This window comes from Dermochelys coriacea, chromosome 7 (assembly GCF_009764565.3).
Source record: "Dermochelys coriacea isolate rDerCor1 chromosome 7, rDerCor1.pri.v4, whole genome shotgun sequence".
NCBI lineage: Eukaryota > Metazoa > Chordata > Testudines > Dermochelyidae > Dermochelys > Dermochelys coriacea.
In genome coordinates, this window is record NC_050074.1 from 4647407 (window position 1) to 4669701 (window position 22295).

At 38.7% G+C, this 22295-nt stretch overlaps 1 protein-coding gene across 35 annotated transcripts in view; it reads right to left on the bottom strand.

Annotated features, from left to right (window-relative positions):
- The window catches only part of CADPS (calcium dependent secretion activator), a 381267-nt gene that overhangs the window by 78481 nt on the left and 280491 nt on the right, over positions 1-22295 (bottom strand). For 6 of the 35 annotated variants that reach the window (XM_043518602.1, XM_043518607.1, XM_038410144.2 and 3 more), the window contains 7 exons: positions 21719-21820; positions 20900-20963; positions 20056-20179; positions 17646-17714; positions 16765-16782; positions 3959-4065; positions 2648-2656 (listed from right to left, as the gene is read on the bottom strand). In XM_043518602.1, the coding sequence (XP_043374537.1) occupies positions 2648-2656; positions 3959-4065; positions 16765-16782; positions 17646-17714; positions 20056-20179; positions 20900-20963; positions 21719-21820 (493 nt within the window). The remainder of the gene's footprint in view (positions 1-2647; positions 2657-3958; positions 4066-16764; positions 16783-17645; positions 17715-20055; positions 20180-20899; positions 20964-21718; positions 21821-22295) is intronic. The other 29 variants (XM_038410147.2, XM_043518609.1, XM_038410145.2 and 26 more) reach the window with 7 other exon arrangements.

The window sequence follows — 22295 nt, forward strand, 5'->3', positions numbered from 1 at the left end:
TATTTTCTCCAACAAATCCCAAGATATTTATTTAAGAATCCTGCAAGAAAACCTGCTTTCATGAGAAAGAACTTTTTAAAAAGAAATTAACAAAAAAAGTATGTGATCACTTCTGAAAAACATAGTCATACTTTTATTTTTGCTGGAATTATCAAATTCTACCTTCATAATTATCCAATTCATGTCTGGGATTCCCCCACCCCCTTCACAGCTTGGCTAATTTCTTGAAATGAGAGAAGTAACATTTCATCACTCAAAAATCTCTTTCAATTTTAGCAACCATCTACTTACCTGCTTTGTTTCAATATGATTTAAGGAAAAATCAGTTTGCTTTCTAAACAAACACACCTCATATTGTATATCTTACACACAGGTACACATGTATATATGCATATCTTCAAAGAGTTGAAATACATATATACATATACATACATATACATAGAGAGAGAGAGGGCAAGATTAAAAATACATGAAGGCTTAGGTCTTATGACATTTACAACCATTCTTCCATGTGGAGGAGAATCAACTTTGGAGACACCTGATGAGAGAAATGACATTAGTCTAAGCTCTCATGTATTATAGTCGTGTACATACTGTATAACGGAAGTTTCTTCTGCACTTTTGTCTAGGCAATTTTATTTCTTATTGTGACTAACAAAAACAACTTAATAAACCATAATTTCTCCATGTTAATATTTTTCAACATTTTCCCATAGGGTAGTGGTCATTTGGGGGCTATCAGATTTGTTTTATGAGTTTGTAATATGTATTGGTGGCATGTTTACATGCATTCACATACTAGAACAAAATGGGCTAATTTCAGTGTGCAAATGCTACTGATCCTGGCATTTCTCCAGTAAGTGACAACTTTGTTTTCTTGAGGGATATCCAACTAGAGTCATCTCTATCAAGTCGTGGATGGTCTTTACTAACTCCAGGTGAACAGAAAAAAAATGCCTATGAAAACTCATTTGGAGTAATTAAGCCCACAAGTTTCAGAGTGGTAGCCGTGTTAGTCTGTATCAGCAAAAAAAAACCCGAGGAGTACTTGTGGCACCTTAGAGACTAACAAAACTCTTAAGGTAGATTTAGTTATGTTGATATAAGCAGAAAACGTATACAAGAAATCTAGTAGCTGATGAACTTAACCGCGAGGATTTTATTCAAACATATATAAGATACTGAGAAGACATTTCTAAAATGTCACAGTGTGTAACACTCCTGATAATTGAGCTTACATATAAATATCCCTACAAGTATCTCCTTTGAGTAAAATGCAGTTATTTTGCAAAATCTCATGAAATCTCAACACGATAATGCACAATAACAAAGGAAATAATGTGGATATAGTTGTACGTACCATAAAAGTGACATGATAAAACCACATTTAACCTATTGTTTTCTTCATTGGGGTGAAATTCATCCTACAGACGGAGGTCAGCACAATTCCTGTGCACCACTTAAGTCCCACTTAGAGAATGTCTATGCAGCAATTAGACACTCATGTCTGGTCCGGTGTCAGCTGATCTGGGCTTGGGCTAAGGGGCGGTTTAATTGTGGTGTAGACGTTTGGGCTCAGGCTGGAGCCAAGGATTTAGGACCCTGAGAGATGGGAGGGTCCCAGAGCTTGGGCTGCAGGTTGAGCCTGACCATTTACACTACAATTAAACAGTCCCTTAGCCCAGGTTGTGTGAGCCCAAGTCAGCTGGCATGGGCCAGACATGGGTGTCTAATTGCAGTGTAGACAGACCCTTAGACTCCTCAAAATAAGACTTTGTGTTGGCCCTCTGGACAGGGATGAATGTCACCCTTTCAGATCATCATCCAAAGTAGGAGCAGAGTATACATGTTCTTCTCCTATTGCCACAAACACGCGGTCTCTGATGAAACCCTTGTGTTCTGAAACCATGACATATATTTTCATCTTCTCAATGTAGCAGACAGAATACGGGCCCAGCATCGTAGCCACTTGCCTCACAACATGTTGCCATTATATAAATAATGAGCATTAAAAAATAAAAAGAGTTATTTCCTTATAGTGTGTACATAGAATATATGACGGTGATGAGTGGAATAAAGTATTATTTTCTGTAGCTAGTCTATCCCAATTCACATGTAGCTCTGTGGCATTCTGCTCTTTCCAGCTCATATAGCTAGCCTCCCAAATAAACGAAAATAAAGATTATTTCACTCTTCACCACAGTATATTCTCTCTCTATATATAAATACTGTATATCTAGTACAGTACACACACAGACAAAATTAAAGGAAGACTATTATCACCCTGTTTATTACTTATTTCATAATTGCAGTGGTGTAGTATAGATTAGGTAAATGCAGAACAACATAGGTAACAACAGGCTGAGGAAAGATTCCAGGCAGGTAGGGTTGTGTTGGGATGTAACTGCAGTGCTTGTAAAATATACTCATTGTTACATGCTTGGACTGGATACTGTCCCACGTTTACCCCTCTGTGGAGGGCTACCAATTCCACAAGCAGTTACTCTGAAGTTGCTGTTACATTCCTTGGATCAAAGTTACAAAGCAAGGATAACCCAGGTAAAATCCCATTAGGAAACATGGCACCGAGAGGGCATGCACGAAATATGACAGGAGGTGACTCATTTCATTCAGTTTAGTCACATACCTCTTTTCCCTGCCAGGATCATCCAAGATTGAATGAACAGTAGAAAAACAGGGAGGAAATTTAAATATGCAATCAGGCATTAGTTGGGACTCGTGGATGGTTGTGTTGTAGAAATAAATTAGATTGTACTGTAAATTTAATATACATCAGAATGATTTTTTTTGGTGACTGTGACATTATTTATCAAATTTATTTAATGCAATATATATATATATATATATATATAAATGTGAAGGAGAAGAGAAAATAGTGAATGATTGTAACAATACTAAAGTTATAAACAAATAATTGTTAAATCTGAGTTTTAAAGTGATCAGCTTTACAACAATTATCAAAGAGTACTGGATTTGCAGAGAACTAAGGGCCTGATCCTGTATATACTTACAGACGTGTGACTTTACTCATGTGAGTAATTCCACCGCGATGGAAATCTCATGACATCTCATCAATGAAGTTATACACCTCAATGCAATTACTCACATGTTCAAGATCAAGACTTATGCTACTGAGGTGCTCATATATTTTGGACTTAGTGAGATATGGATTCCCTGTTTAAAAGTCTCATTAAAACAAGAATCTTTCTGCTAGACGGCTTTGAAGAATAAAGCTATTTTTCATTTTGCTAAGTATTGGATAACCTATACATTCAGTAACAGAGACAATTCATTTCAGCCACAGCAACCCATAACCAGGATACTCCAAACAGGCCGAGAAAGGAGTAGCTGACTGAAAAGCCACAGTGAGTAAAAGATCATCATATTCAAATGACACAAGTAAAAAACAAAAACAAAATTGTTAAAAAAATTTTATAGAGAAACAAACAGACCAAAAATAGCTTGAACATTTGTGGTGCTTTTTCTTTGCTACAATGCTGAATGGTGACCAGTGAATGCTGTTTGGATGAGGCTGAAACTGATTCATTTCATTATGCTTGAAGTATAAACATGACTTTTTGGAAACCCATGACCCTTCTTGAAAGTGGACAGAGTTTAAATTGACAGGTTTCAGAGTAGCCATGTGGGTTGGCCAGATTCAGCACTCACTGACACCTGTGTGAAAGGATGCACACATGTAGACGAGAGCAGAATTTGGCCAATTTTGCTTAACTCCTCCCCTCCTCTAATACCTGACTTCCCCAAGTTTATTTTTTCTGTAATTATATTTTGTCACTGTTATTTAAGAAGACCAGGTGGCTTTAACAGTGATATGAAACCACATGGTGCGGTTCAACATTCACCACAGTGAAATGGATAAAGCTATCCAAAACCAACAAGATCCTGTCCAAAGACATGCTAGAGCCCTGCTGCTCACCTCTGCATGGTGTTCTTCATTCTGCTGTAGAACTTCAATTACCAGTTCTGCCAGACGTATTGTATCTTCTAGCTTTTTGGCAGGAGTGACTAACCGGCCTACATTTTCTGTAGTACAAGAACTTGAGTTAAAATGGAGTGAAATATGAGAGGCTACATGTATGGCCAAAAGATTAAGTGGAAAAAGTCCCATAATAGTTAATAACTCTACAAATCTTTTCATGCAAGTGTTAAATGCTCTATAATTAGTACTGAGCAAACCGTAAAGCCACATTTGTTATTTGTACTATGAAAACAGTGCTCCAGCTCTGAATTTCAAAATACTGTATGAATTGTTTTACTTTCCATTTTGAGTTGGTGACACTTTATTAATTCAAATGAGAATAGCAAATTCCATAGAGACAGCATCTATCGATTAGCAGATGACAATATGTATCTTTCTGGGTAGACTGTACTATTATATATTTGATGTACACATACTTTTTAGAGTTTCATTTAAATGAGGCTTTTAAAAAATAAGCTGTTGAATATAACAGTGATAAATTAATTTCTATGCTATACAGTGGGTGCGCTTAAAAAGATTCTACTGTTCTGAAAGATTTTACCCATTTAAGAGATATTACTTATATATATATATATATATATATATATATAATGGGGAATGCTGGACTCCATAAAAAGAAATGTCAAACTTGTAGAAACTTTATACATGGGTCCAACATATAGAATAAAAATTGCAGGTCCAATTCACCACTGGTGACTCCTGGATATAACTACACTGAACACAGGGGAGTTATGCTTGAGTAAAGTTGGAAGGACTCTGTGGTAAATCAGACCATGTGTTTATAGGTACAGTTTTATGGGAAAACATGTTCAATTTTAAAGCATAAAATCCCTTAAATAAATCACACAATTCAAATACTGAAGCAAGGTGGAGAAAACACAGAGCTATTTCATATTATCGTGCGGTGTTCTCCAAACCTTCTAAAATGAAGTCAACCTCATGCTTATGTGCATCTTATACGAATGCTTATGCATCAATATATTAAATGTTATGTATAGTAGACAAACACCTTTCAGAATATTTCATTAGAAATCTGAATAAATAAATATATAAACCTCACCACTCATTAATAATCCAGATATCAAAGGTTTCAGAGTAGCAGCCGTGTTAGTCTGTATTCGCAAAAAGAAAAGGAGTACCCGTGGCACCTTAGAGACTAACAAATTTATTAGAGCATAAGCTTTTGTGCTGTAGCTCACGAAAGCTTATGCTCTAATAAATTTGTTAGTCTCTAAGGTGCCACGGGTACTCCTTTTCTTTTTCCAGATATCAAAGATTCCAAGGAGCTGGCCAAATGCAACAGTGGCTCTTTCTACACTAGCACTTTTGTCGGTAAAACTTTTGTCAGTCAGGGGTGTGAAAACACACCCCTCTGACTGATATAAGTTTCACAGACAAAAGCACTGGTGTAGACAGTGCTCTCCTGCCGACATGGCTACTGCTGCTCGCTGCGATTAATTATGTCAATGGGAGAGCTCTCTCCCATCAGCATAGAGAGGCTACTGTAAGGCCTGTAGTGTAGACATAGTCCATGAGATGGGTCCCTAAGAACAAAAACTGGTGGCTCACAGCTGTGAAAAACTGACTTAGTGCTCGTCTACATGGGAACACTCAGGAAAATTAATCTGAATTCACTAAACATGTGAATTTAAAGTGGATTAGTTAAACTGCATTAAAACCCCTCTGTGGGTACCTGAAGCCACATCAACACTAGCGGGGCTACAGGGGCAGAGCCATGGCACCGTAGCTATACTGCTGTAGTGCCATACTGTGGATGTTTCCAACAGGGACAGAAGGGGTTTTCCATCACTGTAGGAACTCCATCTCCCTGAGCAACAATATGTAGGGTGATGGAAGTATTCTTCCATCAGCCAAGCTGCTTCTACCTTGGGGGTTAGGCTGGTAGAGCTATAGTGCATAGGAGCCTGAAACAACTGTAGTTTTGTTGACCTAACTTTTAGGTGTAGACTAGGCTTTACAGAATTAAAGTGGTGTCATTCAGTTTAACTAATCCCCAATTCAGCAAAGCACTTAATATACACATGTTTAGGTCCATCCCTATTTAGCAAGGTACTAGATTGGGATTTTCAGAGGAGCCGGAGGGAATCAGTTGAAATTCAACTGGAGCTGGGTGACTAACTCCTTCAGATACCGCTGAAAATTCTAGTCGTATCTGATTGACTCAAACACGAACTTAAAGTTAAGCACAAACGTAAGTGCTTTGCTGAAGCAGGGCCTGCAAGAATTATGGATGCTGTTTTGGCCCCTCTGAAGCCTATTGGAATTTTGATGTTGACTGTAACATGGCCAGGATTTCACCTGAAACTATTTTTGAACACATCCTTATAGTTAAATGGTTTCTCATTAAAAACAATGGCCAAAATTTTCAATATCAGAGGCCTAAAATTAAGGAACTAAATCCATAGTTAGGCATCTATGTCAGTGCCTTGAGTTTAAAAAAGCGATGAGCATCTAAATCTGAAATCAACGGGAGCAATAGATGTTTGGTTCCTTTAAAAATCAGATCATTTCTATTTATGTAGCACCCAAAGGCCCCAATACTGTGAAGCAGTTTTTGTGCAGATGTTCTGATGGATTAGGCACTAAATATGGACTTTAGGGTCATCCCCTTCTAGGCTGACCAGATGTCCCGATTTTATAGGGACAGTCCCGGTATTTGGGGCTTTGTCTTATATAGGCACCTATTAGCCCCCAACCCGTCCCGATTTTTCACATTTGCTGTCTGGTCACCCTATCCCCTGCCCCAGTTTGAAAAATTTTCCCCAGGTTTCCCTTAAAATATTTTCTGAAGGCAAATACTGAATGGAGAGTTAATTATTAACTTCTCATTCTTTCTTTTATCCATGCAAACGTCTCAGCAGAGACAGTGTTTTTCTTTTGTGCAATAACAGCTCACGAAAACCTTCCAAAATACATGGGTGTTTTTCCCACAGCACTGAAGTCAATGGGAGCTTTGACATTGATTGCAACGTGAGCAGTATAAACCCGGTATGGTTTGTTCTTTCATTCGTGGCAGGGATCTGCTCTCAAACACAACTAAATGACAAAAGTGTTAATAAGAACAACTGCTCAGAGATGCTGTCTTTAAAGAAAATATTTTGCTTTATCAACTTTGGCAGCCAACAGATGTCAATCTTTTTTTTCCCCTTATTTTAAATATTTCCCTGGGTAAGTTACTATACATCAGAATATTCTGTTGAGATAGCTGGAGCACTGACAGTTAAATGAAACGTATACCATATACTTATCAAACATTTGATACAACATCGTTTAAAGCTCATACATATTCATCATTATCATGCAAAATGTTATGCAACAACAATGTTATTTTGTGCTGACGTTGATATTTGAAAATGTTGCATATGTCAGACATTGCTAGACAAAAAATGTGGACATTCTGAAATAAATACTACTATTTCTATGTCTCTAAAAGCCTACATTATTGTGCTAGATAGTTTAAAAAATCCTTACTGTAGAACTAGCTTTCTAATATTAAACTAAGCTAAAACAATGAAAAAACACTAAACTAGAAGACAGTTGAATAAAAGAAAGGAAAAATGGTTACAGTACTTGGTGTTTGTCTAGGTATGCCTTTGAGCATCTGATTTATTATGTTAGGCTGAGTTTGAGTGGATCGTGATGGCCCAGCCGGTGGCTTAGGCTTAGCTGGACGAGCTGTTTGTCAGTGATGGAGAGCGACACACCAAAAGTAAAGAGACATATGACATCATAAACAGTGACTAAAAGATGTAAACTTTGAAAGAAAAGCAAGCAGAAATGATAAAACACAAATGAAATAAGCTCCTCATCGTTACTTGAAGTATTACACAATTATAACACCATTTGACGACAAACATTTTAGAAGTCATCAGATTCTATGACATTACAGTGCTTTGCAATCAAGATGCTTAAAATTCAGTGGAATGCTAATTGTATTTCATGTAGCCAAGCGCAAAAAGGAGGAGTTTAGTATGATAATTAAAACTTATAGGTGTGTGTGAGAAATAATATTGCCTGATTTTTGCACCCTGTAATGGTAAGATAGGTTCCCTATTGAAGGTGCCCCAATGCCTATTGTGAGGTTTAATATCGAAACAATGAACATAGGAATTAATTGCTTTGCAAAGACCAATTACAGATTTTAGAGTTAAACACCATTGTTGGTGAAAGGGAGCTATAACACATTCTTGCATTCTTCATGCAATTTAAACATGGAAAAAAATCTGTCACTTTTAAAAATGTGTGCTTTTGATTGTTTCCAGCTCATTTAATTATTTTCAACTTGGAATTCTAGTGGCTTTTATATTCTGGGTTGAATCATATATAAAACTTGCCAGCTCTATCAAATATGTTACTTGCTATTCCAAATGTTAGAATACTGCAATCAGGACTTGACCCATCTGTCATATAGTTTACGATATCAGCTTACCAAAAATTCTATGAAAATAGCCTTTCCTTCTGCATACACATAGAGAAATCATATATGATGAATATATTGGTGCTATAGTTACCATTGTATTTAATAACACCTTTTTAATAGCCCAAGTACTGTATTGTGACTATTTTAATTATTTTGTTTGTAAGGAATCTGGCATATTTATCTGGACATTCTGTTGCCAAAAGTTCTTTCCATTTTGCTTGCATTTTCCAAGGGGGGAGGGAGGGGGTAAATTAGTTTGGCTGCTGGTTTACACAAAGTGGATTTGTGGTTGTTTTTAATTCTGATAGTGTTATAGACATTAACAGGGTATAGAAAAATCTATCCTGATAAACCATCCATTAAAGAGTAAAAGTTTGAGACACACATGCCCTGCACACCTTTAAGATGTTAAATTATTTAATGTAGATCCTCATCTTAAAAATATTAGTTTTTTCTGCTAACAGTTGAAACAAATCTATTCAATCAACTTCAGAAACAACTTGGTCCTCATTTGTCATCTACCAGAAGGACCTCTTTCTCAAAAATGTTCCTTACACCCCCCACTTAGTGAAAATTATATGCCTCTAGTCAATGATACTACAGATTTTCATTCTGATTCAACATTTCAACAGGAAGTCAACTCAGCTACATACTGATGGCCCTTAAGTTCAGCTCACATATTTAAAGAGACTATTTCTCAGCAAAACGTTACAAAAGGAAGTTTGCATAAGAATCCCAGGATGGGGAGTAAATCTAATAGATAGCAACTATACCTTGGCTTCCAGATACATCCATTAGCTATGTTATAGTAACACCTCTCTATACAATTTAATCTGTTTGGTTCCCATAATGTGACTGGCATGTCAGAGAGACAGACAGTTTTTCAGAACAGTACCAAAGCCAGAGGAAAACTGCATCCAGGAGAAGCAGGCAGTTCAAGTCCTGCAGTAATCTGACCCTGCATAAGCCTAGATATGTTTCCAGCTACTGCACTGCCAGCAGCTGAAATATCTATGGATTGCTCCAGACCTAGATGCCTACAATACCCAGATGAAAAATAATTTCAGGCTTTATTGGCATCTGGATCCTGCAGCTGTTGAACAGGCCTGGCTAGTGCAACCTCAATGGTTTTCTATTTTTGTGGAAGTGTCAAAAGCAGAAGAGGAGAAAAGAAAGAAGGCAGTGTATGAAAAAAGAAAAGGAGTACTTGTGGCACCTTAGAGACTAACAAATTTATTAGAGCATAAGCTTTCGTGAGCTACAGCTCACTTCATCGGATGCAGTTGGTGGAAAAAACAGAGTTTTTTCCACCAAATGCATCCGATGAAGTGAGCTGTAGCTCACGAAAGCTTATGCTCTAATAAATTTGTTAGAGTTTTTTCCACCAAATGCTTCCGATGAAGTGAGCTGTAGCTCACGAAAGCTTATGCTCTAATAAATTTGTTAGTCTCTAAGGTGCCACAAGTACTCCTTTTCTTTTTGCGAATACAGACTAACACGGCTGCTACTCTGAAACCAGTGTATGAAAAGATAGCTAATGCTGCAGGCCCTAGCAAGTGACTATTAAAATATACATGAGACAACTTAAAAGAGACTTTTGTTGCGTGGTTGTCAGCAAATTGTCGCAGTGGGTGTGTGAGAGATTTCTCATTCCACCAAATACACTTCAATCCTACCCAGCATACCACTACTGCAGTCTTCTCTTGGGGAGAAACGACCATGCCCAATTGTAACATGTGATGGAGAGTGTCATGGATGAAGGCAGGTTCATTTTGATGAGGCCAAACAACTCACTGACTTACCAAGTGTTCGATGCTTTAATTTTATTTTATTTTACTTTTCAAGAGCTAAATCCTGGGCTTTTGCTTGAAATCTGAGTAAACCTGCATCCGGAGGGCCAGAATCTCATCACAGCAGCCGGGAATGGCTTAACTGTAGTGGTTTCTCCTACCTTTTGGATCAGCAGGAAGAAATCTCATCACTATTTCTATTCTAGACTGAGACTTTTTGTGTTACTTCCATCTTTGCTGGCCCTATGATTGTAATGTAAGGAAATGAAAATTTTTTTTTGGCTCTGATCCAAAAAAAGCACGTAAGCACATGCTAAACTTAAAGCACACAAGTTGTCCCATGACTTTCAGTGCCACTACTTAGGTACTTAAAGTTACACATGAGCTTAAGTGCTTTGCTGGATGTGACTCCCAGATAGTTATACATGTACAACCTTACTTGATTCCTTTAAGTTTTTGGGTTAATATTTAGCACCAGAAATTTGCTAGAAGAACAGCTCTGGATGCTTTAACATTACAATGTTCACTAAATTCAACAGTACAATTGCAATTTTTTTGCAGTGTGTCAGATTAAGTTCCACTTTGATTTCCCCCAACACCTTTTCTTCCCCATTGGGTTTTTTTATTCCATTCCAATATTAATTTGCGTTAACATGAGAAGTATTTTATATTGTTCATTAATGTGTGTCCAACTGACTTACAAATCTGAGTTATTAACAGAAAGGCAGAAGCTAGGTGTTACTCACTAACTATCTGGCAAATTGTTGCCTCCCAGCTATTAGTTGGACAAATAAGAAACTTATAGAACAGCACCAGGGCCTAGTCTGGCAATTGGACTACTTGTAAGAACATGAATTACTTAGGTGAGTAAAGGTTGCAGGGTGTGCTCCCAGTATGCTGTATACAGCAACTAGTGTAACACACACATTAAAAAAAAGGCACCATTATTTTGGGTACATATTTTCTGTAATATTTCTTGGATGCTATTCACTAGAGATGGTAAACTCTTCAAAGCAGGGTGATGGATTTGTGCATGTATAACACTGACAGACCCCTGTCGTCGTCGGGCGGGATTGAACCTGGGACCTCTGGAGCTAACTGCGTGAGTCGCTACTGTATGAGCTAAAAGTCACATGGCTCGAGCTAAGGCTGTACAGCAGACTCATTAATCTCTCTCTTTAAGTGGTCTCGGTGCCACTCTGTGGGACCCAGGAGGCATGTGGGTTACGCATGCAACCTCTGAGTATGAGACTCATGAACAGCCATACCGGTAAAACTGCACTGCTTAGCGACTACAGAAGGGGAGTGAGAATGGCTGAAGGGAATTCATTTAAAGATGCTAATATTTGTTAAAAATCATTGCACGGTATCCCCCTACTGTAATTATAAAAAATGGGTTTGGCAAAATGGCTTCTTCTGTGCTTCTCAGCGGTCAGATTTCTCTCAAATGAATGCCTTACACATTTGACTCTGTGAGCGCTGAACTGCGAGACATTCCGGGACTCACATTAGTGGAGACCAATAATGCTTGGGGTCTGCCAGGCTCCCTTGTGATGGCCCCATGCCATTCAGCTCAGGGTGGTCTAGCCCTCCTGCCCAACACGATTCATACAGACTATGAGATCATGCCTATCCGCCTGCCAACACACAGAATACAGTTATCTCTGGTGACACGGCGGGAATACAACGAGCAAGCTCAGGAAGGGGGATATGCAGCCCAGGGTTTAGGGTCAGCACTAGGCCCCAGTGCCCCAAGCCCTATTTTGAGGATTCAGGTGGCACTTAAGTGGTGCTTAGGCCTCACTCTTAGCCTCATCGGTGCTGGATGGTGCCCCAAAGAAGTGTAGAGTCTGCCAATTACATCTCCTCCCCACTTCCCTACAAATATATTGCTGAGCCCACCCTCCACATACAAAATCAATTCTGAACATCCAAATAATATCAGTGACTAATGATTTGGGGCTCTCCCCGGCCCAACTGATAAATGCATCCTGCCCTAGCCCCTGTAGCTCCTGGGCTGTAATTCCTACCCTCACTGCTCTAGAAAGTGAGCAGACAAGCCCCATCCACTCCCTACCCTCTCCCTTCTTGTGGGTCCTTGCACTTTCAACTCCTCAGCAGGGCACTAGCCCCTGGCCAATGCCTCTCTGAAATCACAGGCTGGCCCTCCTCATCCCTCCCTCTGCCTCAGTTCTGGGCCCCTGCTGCTCCTGAGAGTCTGGAGGTGTCTCAGGGGCTAGAGGCCACCAACCTTCCCCCCACGACCACATCCTAGGGCTCTGCATTGTAGGAGCTAGATGTTTCCAAATGCTTGTCCCCTCCACCCACCCATTGTCTGCTGAAGAGCTGGTTAGAAATTTTGTTATCCTTCTCCTCTGAAAATTTTGACTTTTTAGAGGAAAAATATTAAAAAATTAAGTATTTCGAACAAAAACGGAAAGAGTTGGGTTCTGAAATGCCACCAGAGTGCATTGTGGGAGTTATAAGTCTGGGTGCATCATGCTCCCCATTCTCTTCTATAGGCCAGGCCCCTTGTTCAGACTACATTTCACACAATGTTCCACGGTCTCCCCTATTGGTGGGTGAGGAGATGCATCCTGGGAGACATAGACTGGCTGGGGAGCCCTGCCCACAAGGAGAATGGGGACATGAGGACATTGAACCTCAGATCCCATGGGTCACCATAGCAGAATACCTGATTTGAAGTACTTTGGCTTTGACCAAAATGTGAAAACGGTTCAGTTCTGGGGGCTGTGTGCGCATGGAAAAGAAAACGCTGTGGAAAGCGGACACTTGTCACCAAAAAAAAAAAAAGTGTGTAGTTGAAAATCCAGTTTTCCATCGAAAAGCAGCTGTATGGAAAACTTTCAGCCAGCTTTGTGCTGCTGGAGAGAAGGGGAGAGGCACAGCATCAGTCACACGGTTGTTTTGAAGAAGAAAAGGAGATGGGATTCATTTGGTGGGGCTTGGAACCATTGACCCCCTCATCGCTAGCCACAACTGCCCTCTGTACAGGGAACAATCCACTGACATTAAACATTAGGGGAAGTCTTTAATGGAATTCCCCTAAGTGACCAGTGAGCGTCTTAAAGAATAAAGAACAGATTCAATAACAGGAAAACGCTGGCGGAGGGGATGGGGTTTCTTCTGCTGCATGGAGACTGGGAGTATTTTAAGTAAAAAGAAAAATCTTAGGAGTTGGATTATAAATTGGTGTTGGTTTGTGGCTTGGAGATAGGAGGCCTCCAGGAACCAACCTGTTAGTTCGAGGATACAACGCTGCTGTCAAGAACCCTGTCAAAGGCTAATCAGAGGCTGCAGATAAGAGTCACCCATTTACGTTGTCTCCCATCTTGGGGCGAGAGCCAATGCCTATTAAAGTGGATGGGCAACCTTTCTATTAACTTTGGATCAAGCTCACTGGGAACTGAAGAAATTTGTATTGACTCAGCTATGAAACAGCTCTGAACAGTAATCCCATGTGCAGATAAATAGGAGCCATGACACCAGAAAGTCCTCCCAGCTTTTTGGAACATAGACTCCTAGAGTCAGCGCAAATGCTATTCCAGTCCTGCCCAACAGCAGAAAGCAAAAGAAACACCTGCTCTGGTCATGGGAATGGGGGCTTGATGGGACTGGCAGGGAGTGATGCTCCTCCCCCTTGGGGATCTTGTTGGATTGGGGGAAGGAAGAGCAGGGCTGCCTGTCTTTCTATAAAAACAACAAGGAGTCTGGTGGCACCTTAAAAACTAACAGATTGCCCAAATAAATCTTTGCATCCGATGAAGTGAGCTGTAGCTCACGAAAGCTTATGCTCTAATAAATTTGTTAGTCTCTAAGGTGCCACAAGTACTCCTTTTCTTTTTGCGAATACAGACTAACACGGCTGCTACTCTGAAACCAAATAAATCTGTTAGTCTTTAAGGTGCCACCAGACTCCTTGTTGTTTTTGTGGATACAGATTAACACGGCTAACCCCTGATACTTGTCTTTCTACGTTGCTCATTTCTCTTCTTGGCTGCCCTGGGGAGCCTCTTCCCCTCCACCATGATGCCCGGACTGGGCAGTTTGGGTGCTCTGCTGGGGTCACCACTGGCTCCCCCTCTGCCCCACATGGTGGGGCATAAAAAAGTTGCTCCCATTTGGACTGGTGCCAATCCTCTCCCAGCCCCATGTGCTTGGAGCTTCAGCTGATCACCAAAAGTGGCAGGAATGGTTTTATGCTGATTTACCCAGGCTACTGCTATGGAGGTGAGCCTGCACAGGAGTCTGGTTTGCAGGGACCAGTAACAATACGTGTCACCCTTGGACAGGGGTTGGTCTGGGCAGGGGGGGAGTGGGTTTGCATACTGTGGACACAGTAAAGAACCCATTCGTTGGAACCTTGCTTCCTTGGACAAGAGGAGGATAGAGGGGATGAGATGAGGTTAACAGTAGCCTATTCCCCTTTTATGGTGAAGCATTTATAGTGCATTGGACCAGGCTGTGCTGTTACATTCATGAAGTTGCGGCTGACCTTTAACTGCATCTTTCATGCCCATGTCTCATTCTTCTGCTGCGTCTGCATCAAACACACTTGTTGCCATTTGCTGCTGCCACCTGCTCCCCTCCTTTACTCACCTCCACCGTCCTCCTCAGAAGAACCAAGTACCAAAGACCAAACCCATACAGAATTATATGAGTAGTGTGTCCAAAAAAACTGGAGAAGTAAGTTATTGAAAACTATTAATTGCCAAGTAAAACAATCTAAAAACCCTGGCCTGGATTTGCATTTGCAATAAAGCCACTTTTACATCACTCTAGCAGTGTCACATGGTGTTGGTGTAAATGAGAATCGGTCCCTTTAAATCCCCAGCACTTTTTTGATGACTGCCCTGCATTTCACGGTTCCTGTACTTCTGGGATACTAGTATCAGCAATTCTTTTCTAAAGGAACAATAAATTCTCAATTTCTGTAAATAGCCAGAGGGAAACCCTTCCAGGGATTTGCACTCCTTAATCTGAGTGTTAGTACTTTCTGTCTTATTAATAATTAACACAGATTGTTAATCCTGAATTGTTTTAGCAAATTATTCTCTTTAGTGTTCTATTTAAAACCACACATTATTTCTAAAGGGAAGAGGAGAGGCTAGGTGCACTTTGGGAAGGAGGCAGGGAATGCATGGGGGTGATGTTTGGGGCAGGGTGGGGGGTTGGTTTATACAGCTATTTTCAGTATCTCAATTTTATTCTTGCTTGAGAGAAAGAAACAACATTTAGAGCAGTAGCATTCACATTTGGCCCCAATTTAGTCAAAATAGGTCAGAGTTCCGTAAGGGAAATAGGATTTAGCTCTGTGTGTCCTTTGCTGGGTTCAAACAAGATAAACCTGTGTGTTTTAGGTAAATGGGGCCCTCTGAAATGCCCCACCTAATTTCCCTGATATTAACCATGTCATAAGTCTGTGTCTGGTCCTAAAAAGATGATGGCCATTGTCCTTATTTTACTGATACACTGGGATCTATGCTCAATTAAATCCAATGTAATTATTTGTAATGGGTGCACCTGAAATTATCATATACTACTTTTTTTTGCTGTTTCTTGTGGACTTAAGAGAAAATCCATTTCTGAAAAATTCATTTTTGTTGTTGTTGCTACTAGGGCCTGTTACCAATACCACAAATATAACAAAAAACAAAAAAAGATACTGGGCCAAAGTTACAGAGGGGCCACTCATAATGCTTTTAGTGAAAGAGGCACCCACGGAGCCCAGAGCAGAACTTGGCCCAAGATGCTGTATTTCTTTTTTAAACCAATTTCTTTCTGGAAACAGGTTTTGAAATCAAGTGTATCCTTTTCCACAACACATAAATAATGACTTAGGAAAAAATCCTAACAGTTCAAATCTCAAGAACTTTCAAACTAAGGATCCTGGTGTGTAACAGTAATGAACACATTGGCATGTTGCAACTCCAGAATCACTACTGAGAAGAAGTCCATTTTAACAGTATTTATCTGACCTGCATTCTTGTTTCATTACATGTTACTAACATGTTACGAACAAAAAAGACAAACACAATTTTGGTCTAACTGTAGTGTTAGTTACACATTAACAAAGAAACCATTTCCCCCCAATAGGGCATAAAACAGAAGATATGAAAAACAAAAATGAAGATTAGTTTAGTTATAAATGTGCTTATTAGGTGATTTACATTAAAGGCCAAATCATCCAAACATTTTTCTGCCAAAAATTTGTTTTAGTTCCTTTGGAAACAAGAAACTTTCTCTTCACTATAAATAAACCTCCATATTAGGTTGTACCTTCACTATAAAATACTTCTGCTCTACACTATATCTTGAGAGAAGTAAAAGATAGTATGTATGTTAAGACAGCACAAATTAACTCCTTAAGTATTATTGCAACTCCATCTTCAGTTTATAGGAGTACATATCTTAAGGAGCTATGAAAAGAAAACAAAGATAATTATAACTGAACAGTCCTAGCAATTTATAATACATATACAATTGTTCACCTGCATCCTTTTGATTCTCTATATGAAAGAGAGAGAGCAACAAGGAGAGAAAAGAGAGAAACAAGAACAGATATGCAGGATTAATGAGCAAGTGGACCAAAATGCCCCCCAGTTATGTGTGATATATGACATTTGAAAAGAAAATAAGTTGCCCAGTGACTCCCACCACCACGAAGTATGGTATCACCAAAAAAGACTCCTTTCACAGAAGTGAAAGAAAATGCTGCACAAATAGAAATTTAGTAAACTTAGTGAATTAAGCTCTGAGAACATACAAGAGCTCACCAAGCAACAAGTTCATATGTTCCACCCAGAGTTTGGTGTAAAAGAATAAATAAAATCTAGAAAGAGAACAAGTAAAGCATTTCTGCTTGAGAGATAACAGACAGAAGACATGTAAGATCTGATGTACAGAGAAAGGACAGCTTCATATGATCTTATACACAGGATTGTTTCAAGATCTTATACACAGGAAAAGGGATGGCTTTTTCCAAATGTCCTTTATCTGATCTCTAGCTCATTGTTCCCCAGTGTAGCTGCTACCTTTTGATTGTGTACCAGTGACAAAAGCACTTTACAAATTGGGGTTACACAGAAGCAAAGTAAAAATGCATTCAGGTCACAGACATAAAGAATAACTGAAAAAACTTACGGACAATCTGAGTTTATCACAAACAAATGGCTTAATTGTCTAACCTGTTTTAGGCTGATAAAAAGTGACTGGACTTCTCACACTGGGTTTCACAGACAGAAGCAACAGACAAGCCAATGCTAAAAGACTTGAAGCAAGGAAAGTGAGTTGGTTTGGATCTGGATTTTCTTGAAGTAATGAAAACAGAAAGAGTGAAGACAGCATGGAGAGGAGGGTGGTAGGTACTCACGAATGGTTAAATCCATCACTTGAGAGGCCAAGCAGAAGACAGGATGCTCATACATTTCTCTCTTTTTCCCTATAAAAGAGGATTTGGGCATGCAAGAGGCTTAGGTCAGAGGTAAAGAGGTTATAGGTCATAGGTCAGAGGAAAACTTTACATTAGCTTAAAAGGAAAATAGCGTAGAGTATTTTGGGATACACACAGAATAAAAGAAAAAAAGGAGATTTAAAATTGGAGATCTACTGGATTAACCATTCAGCATGCCCATGAGTCACAAAAGAGGTTGTGACCATGATTCTAAAGGTTTATTTTGAATTGTTTGCAAGAATATAATGATCAAAACGTCATGAATAAAGGGAAATAGAATTCTATTGATTTAAGGCTCCAAGATACTAAGGATTTTAGCCTTCAGTATCTAAGGCTTTTACAGGTATTTCTTCATAAACATAGCCTCAAGCAGTGCTGCGACCGGTATTTCCTCAGCAGTTACAAGTATTTCTTAAATGTTTGGATATTCAAATAGAAGCTTTTTAATGTCAAAATCATATTTGTATAGAGAAATGCATCACATGTAGATAATTTGTTTTTTTACAAACTATGTTAGCTTGTAGTGGACTATGCTCATGAGAGAAAACCTGATGCATGCAGCTGGCGGATGTTGGGTTGTTTGAATTAACAATCCCAGCATGCTTTGAAATTGGTGTCACAACCACTTTTATAGAGACAATATAGAAAAGTGGCTGTGGCCAATCACGAATAAGGAAGGAGAGAAGCAGAGGAGAGCAGGTAGTGTGGAATGAAGTATTTCTCTGAAAAGGTAGCTGGAAAAAAAAAGTTTGTTGCTTCAAAGTATTCCCAGACCTAAAAGTCACAGTGCGAAGAAAAGGGCAGATAATTAACACAACCAAGAAGAATTGAGGCACAAAAGGAAAGTACACACTAACTGTTCTACTTTGGAAGTGAATGCATTTTTACTTACAGATCATAAAGTTTGTTTTTGCATAGATTTATCTGAAAGAAGAGAGCAAATCTTACCAACAGGTTAGTGATATTTACACAGAGACCTAGGGAAGCCAGCATTTGGTAGAAGCATCCATCAAAACAAAAGTTGCTTTTTGATTCTGAGTCCTCCTCCGTCCTCGTCCAGTCTATTTCAACATTGCATTTTACACAATACACCAATTAACATATCCGGTGAAGTTGAGTACTTCGATAAATTGCCTGATAATACAGTGCTTATTAAACCTTCAATCCTTCTCTATTTTTGTCACTCATTACCAAGTCAAGAGTTGATAAACATCCTTTTAGTGCCCAATTCTTAAGTGTTTCTCACTGGATGCATAACAATGAATTCATTACCACTGGTACACAATTTGCATTGTCAGACAGAAAAAATAGAAAAAGAGAGGACATACCATGTACAGAACCTAGAAAATTTGACATGTAATAACCCAGGCCCTCATGTAAACAAGGGCTAGGAACAAATCAGATGGTGATTTTTTTTTCTTTCAGTAATGTCTTAAATGCGTACAATGTGAATCTAGCTTTAATAAAGCTTTATATTTCACACACAACAGAAGATCAAAATCCAGAATAAAACAATTCTTTTTGAACATACAGCTTTCAGTTACAAGCACTTGTAAAGTTGTGTAGGAGTTTCAAATTGCTGTATAGCAGCCAACAAGGTAACAATGAAATCTGATTAACATGTAAAGAACTAGCTGATCATCGAGCTCCAACAAAACACATATCCTCCAGCAAGTTTTAAAATGTCTTTTTGATGGCTACATGTGTCTCTGGTCACCAGTTATTATTCCCCCATAACTTAAAAGGTCAATAATATCAGCTGGATTTAGAGTGACAAGAATGAAATCTGATGCAAGAATGGGATCAATTGATGACTTCCACTATTCACAAAGCAAAGGCAGTTAAACACATCCCAGAAAAAGACATTTTAAGTTGGCTACAAACAATTAAGCAGAGATAAAACATTTCTTAGCTTCTTATATTTTGATTGTTCCCTGAACTCCACTGTCACAAGCAATTAGCAGCATTATCCTTTTCAGCTACAAACATGACATCCCACATACTTCTCATTTTTTTTAAAACAAAAACACGAGTATGAATGTTGTACAACTGTCCAAACGCACTAGTACTCAGAAGAAGCCATGATTCTGTTAACCATTTCATCTTTTTCCTAGAAAAAGAAATATTTTGCTGACCTCTGCTCTTAATTCTTAAAAAACAAACAAAACAAACACCACAAATACATTTCCTAGCCAATTCCATATTCCCTTTTACTTTAGTTTTATTGTCAAACAAATAAATAGTTAATTCATTGTTTTAAATAACCACTAGCGGTAGTTTCCACATAGAAACGTAGTAAAATTTTAACACCATAAAGTAATTGCCTTACCTTCAATTTTGGCATACTCTGATAGTCTAGTATAGTTGACTAAAGCAGCTTGCTCCAAGCATTTACGGATGACTGTTTTTACCTCCTCTTGAGGGACAGGAGTAACTATGTCTTTCATCAGAACCTGGACATAAGAAAAACTGATTTGTTGTGGCACCAGGCACATGCACCATTGATCTTTTTTTGTTTGTTCGACAAATGTATGTGTACCCAACACTAACCCAGTGTGGCTATCTTACTCTATGTGGTTCACCTCTAGTGGCCAGCCTTCATAGTAAAGTTTAAAAGACTGAGTGCACTTGATCCCGTTGATCAAGCAGTAGAAACTCACGCTTTTAGATCCAGAAGTCGTAGGTTCAGACTCCACCAGTGACCCAACCAAAGCTCTCACTGCAGAGTTAATACATGTACTATTTCTGCAAGCAACTACTTTATTCAGTGACATGAAGCTTTTTAGAACTGTTATTCATTCAGATAAGTTTCCAACATTAAATTTAAAGGGTCTGATTCATCACCCCATTACACCAGTTTTATGCCAGCATAATTCCATTGAATCCTCGTTCCTTAGTTTGCATCATCTTGGGACACAAAACTGGTTTAACTAAATAGAGAATTAGGCCCATAATTCACAATATTTAGAATTTTCTGTACATTGCATTACAGGGTATAATTACAACACCAAAATCTACTCATGATTGAACCCGTGAATGAACGGATGCTGTAATGTGATCTAATTCAATTTGTGTGTATATCCATGCATAAATCTAATCGCCATGTAAACTCTATTATATGATTGAATACGAACATAAGAATTTTAACCTGCCTTTGTTATTGTGATGCTTACCCTTTCCAGTAGGGATAGAGTAGCTTTCAAAGCACCTTCGGGTCGGCCAAATGGAAAGCAGTACCTAGAAAAAAACTCCATTTTAAAGATTAACTCAAATGCACATGGGCAAATACACCAATAAGCTTAAGAGTGATCTGATAAGAAAGACTGGGTGGTGGGGTGAGGGCTTTGTTCTTGCTTCCCTGAATTAGGCCCCTACCCTTCAAGTGGTGCCATGTGGGCCCAAGAGTCTGGATCAAGGCCCGAGAGTAATTTTGATTAGGTGCCTCAGTGGGATTGCTAGGAAATCTCAGAAATACTCTCCATGATGTGCTCCAAAGCCTGGAGAATATACCCCTATGCTTCAATAACAGGAAAACCAAATGGTGACATCCATTATTCCCAAAATTAAACCATCCATGAAAAAAACCCTGCCTTTTTTTGTACTAGGAAGAGATGGGAGTAGATAGCAGAATGCGGTAAGCAGAAGGGGATGGGAAAGAGAAAGAAACAAAATCACAGGGTCTTTAATTATTTGCTTAGAATTATTTGTCAAATATGAGTCCTCTTCTTGTTGCTGAGCCTATCTGGGCAAGTTGAGATGAAATACCTTTAAAAGGTTAAGCCTTCTGTTTATCAGCTATGAACATATTCATGTCTTCTGCAGCTGCAAGTTTTGGCACCCTAATGTACCAAGTTATTTTATACTGTGCATATTACTTATGCAGAATTATAATAAGCTGCAACCTTTGAAATCTAAAAGACTCATCTTTTATGGGATGGAATCTTGAGGAAATGCATCCTCTCTCACTTTAAATCAGGAGCCTCTGCCTTTACCTAAAATGGGTGATCTGATTCTCCAGAAGCAAGCGGAGCCGCTCCTTGATTTCTTCAAAACGTTCTTTCTCTTCTACAGTTACAGTTCCTATTCCATCAGGCCTGAAGGAAAAATGCCATGAATGACTCAAGCTTCACCTCATGACCCTGGTAAGTCATCTGTACAGCAAACAAGATATTGCAATTTTTGGAAATGGATGTCATTGACTCTTAGATCCAGGATATAGTGCATGTGCCATGCAAAGAAGAACTAATGAGTAAAGCAGCATGACTGTTTAGAAAGCATATCTCAGAATAAAATAAATACTCATTTTAAAATTATGATATGCATGTTTTTAAAGAGCGAAATCACTATATTTTTGTTTACTGCTGAAAAACCTGGAAAAATGTAGTTCACTCTAAAAATACACTCACATATATGTGTATATATATATATATATATATACATACACACATACAAATATATAAATACTACAATGTGAATTTTCATTAAGTAAGGACTGCATATAAGCCTGTTTGGCTCAATATGTTATTTATTTCTACAGAAATAATCATATTTACATTTATCAAATTTAAA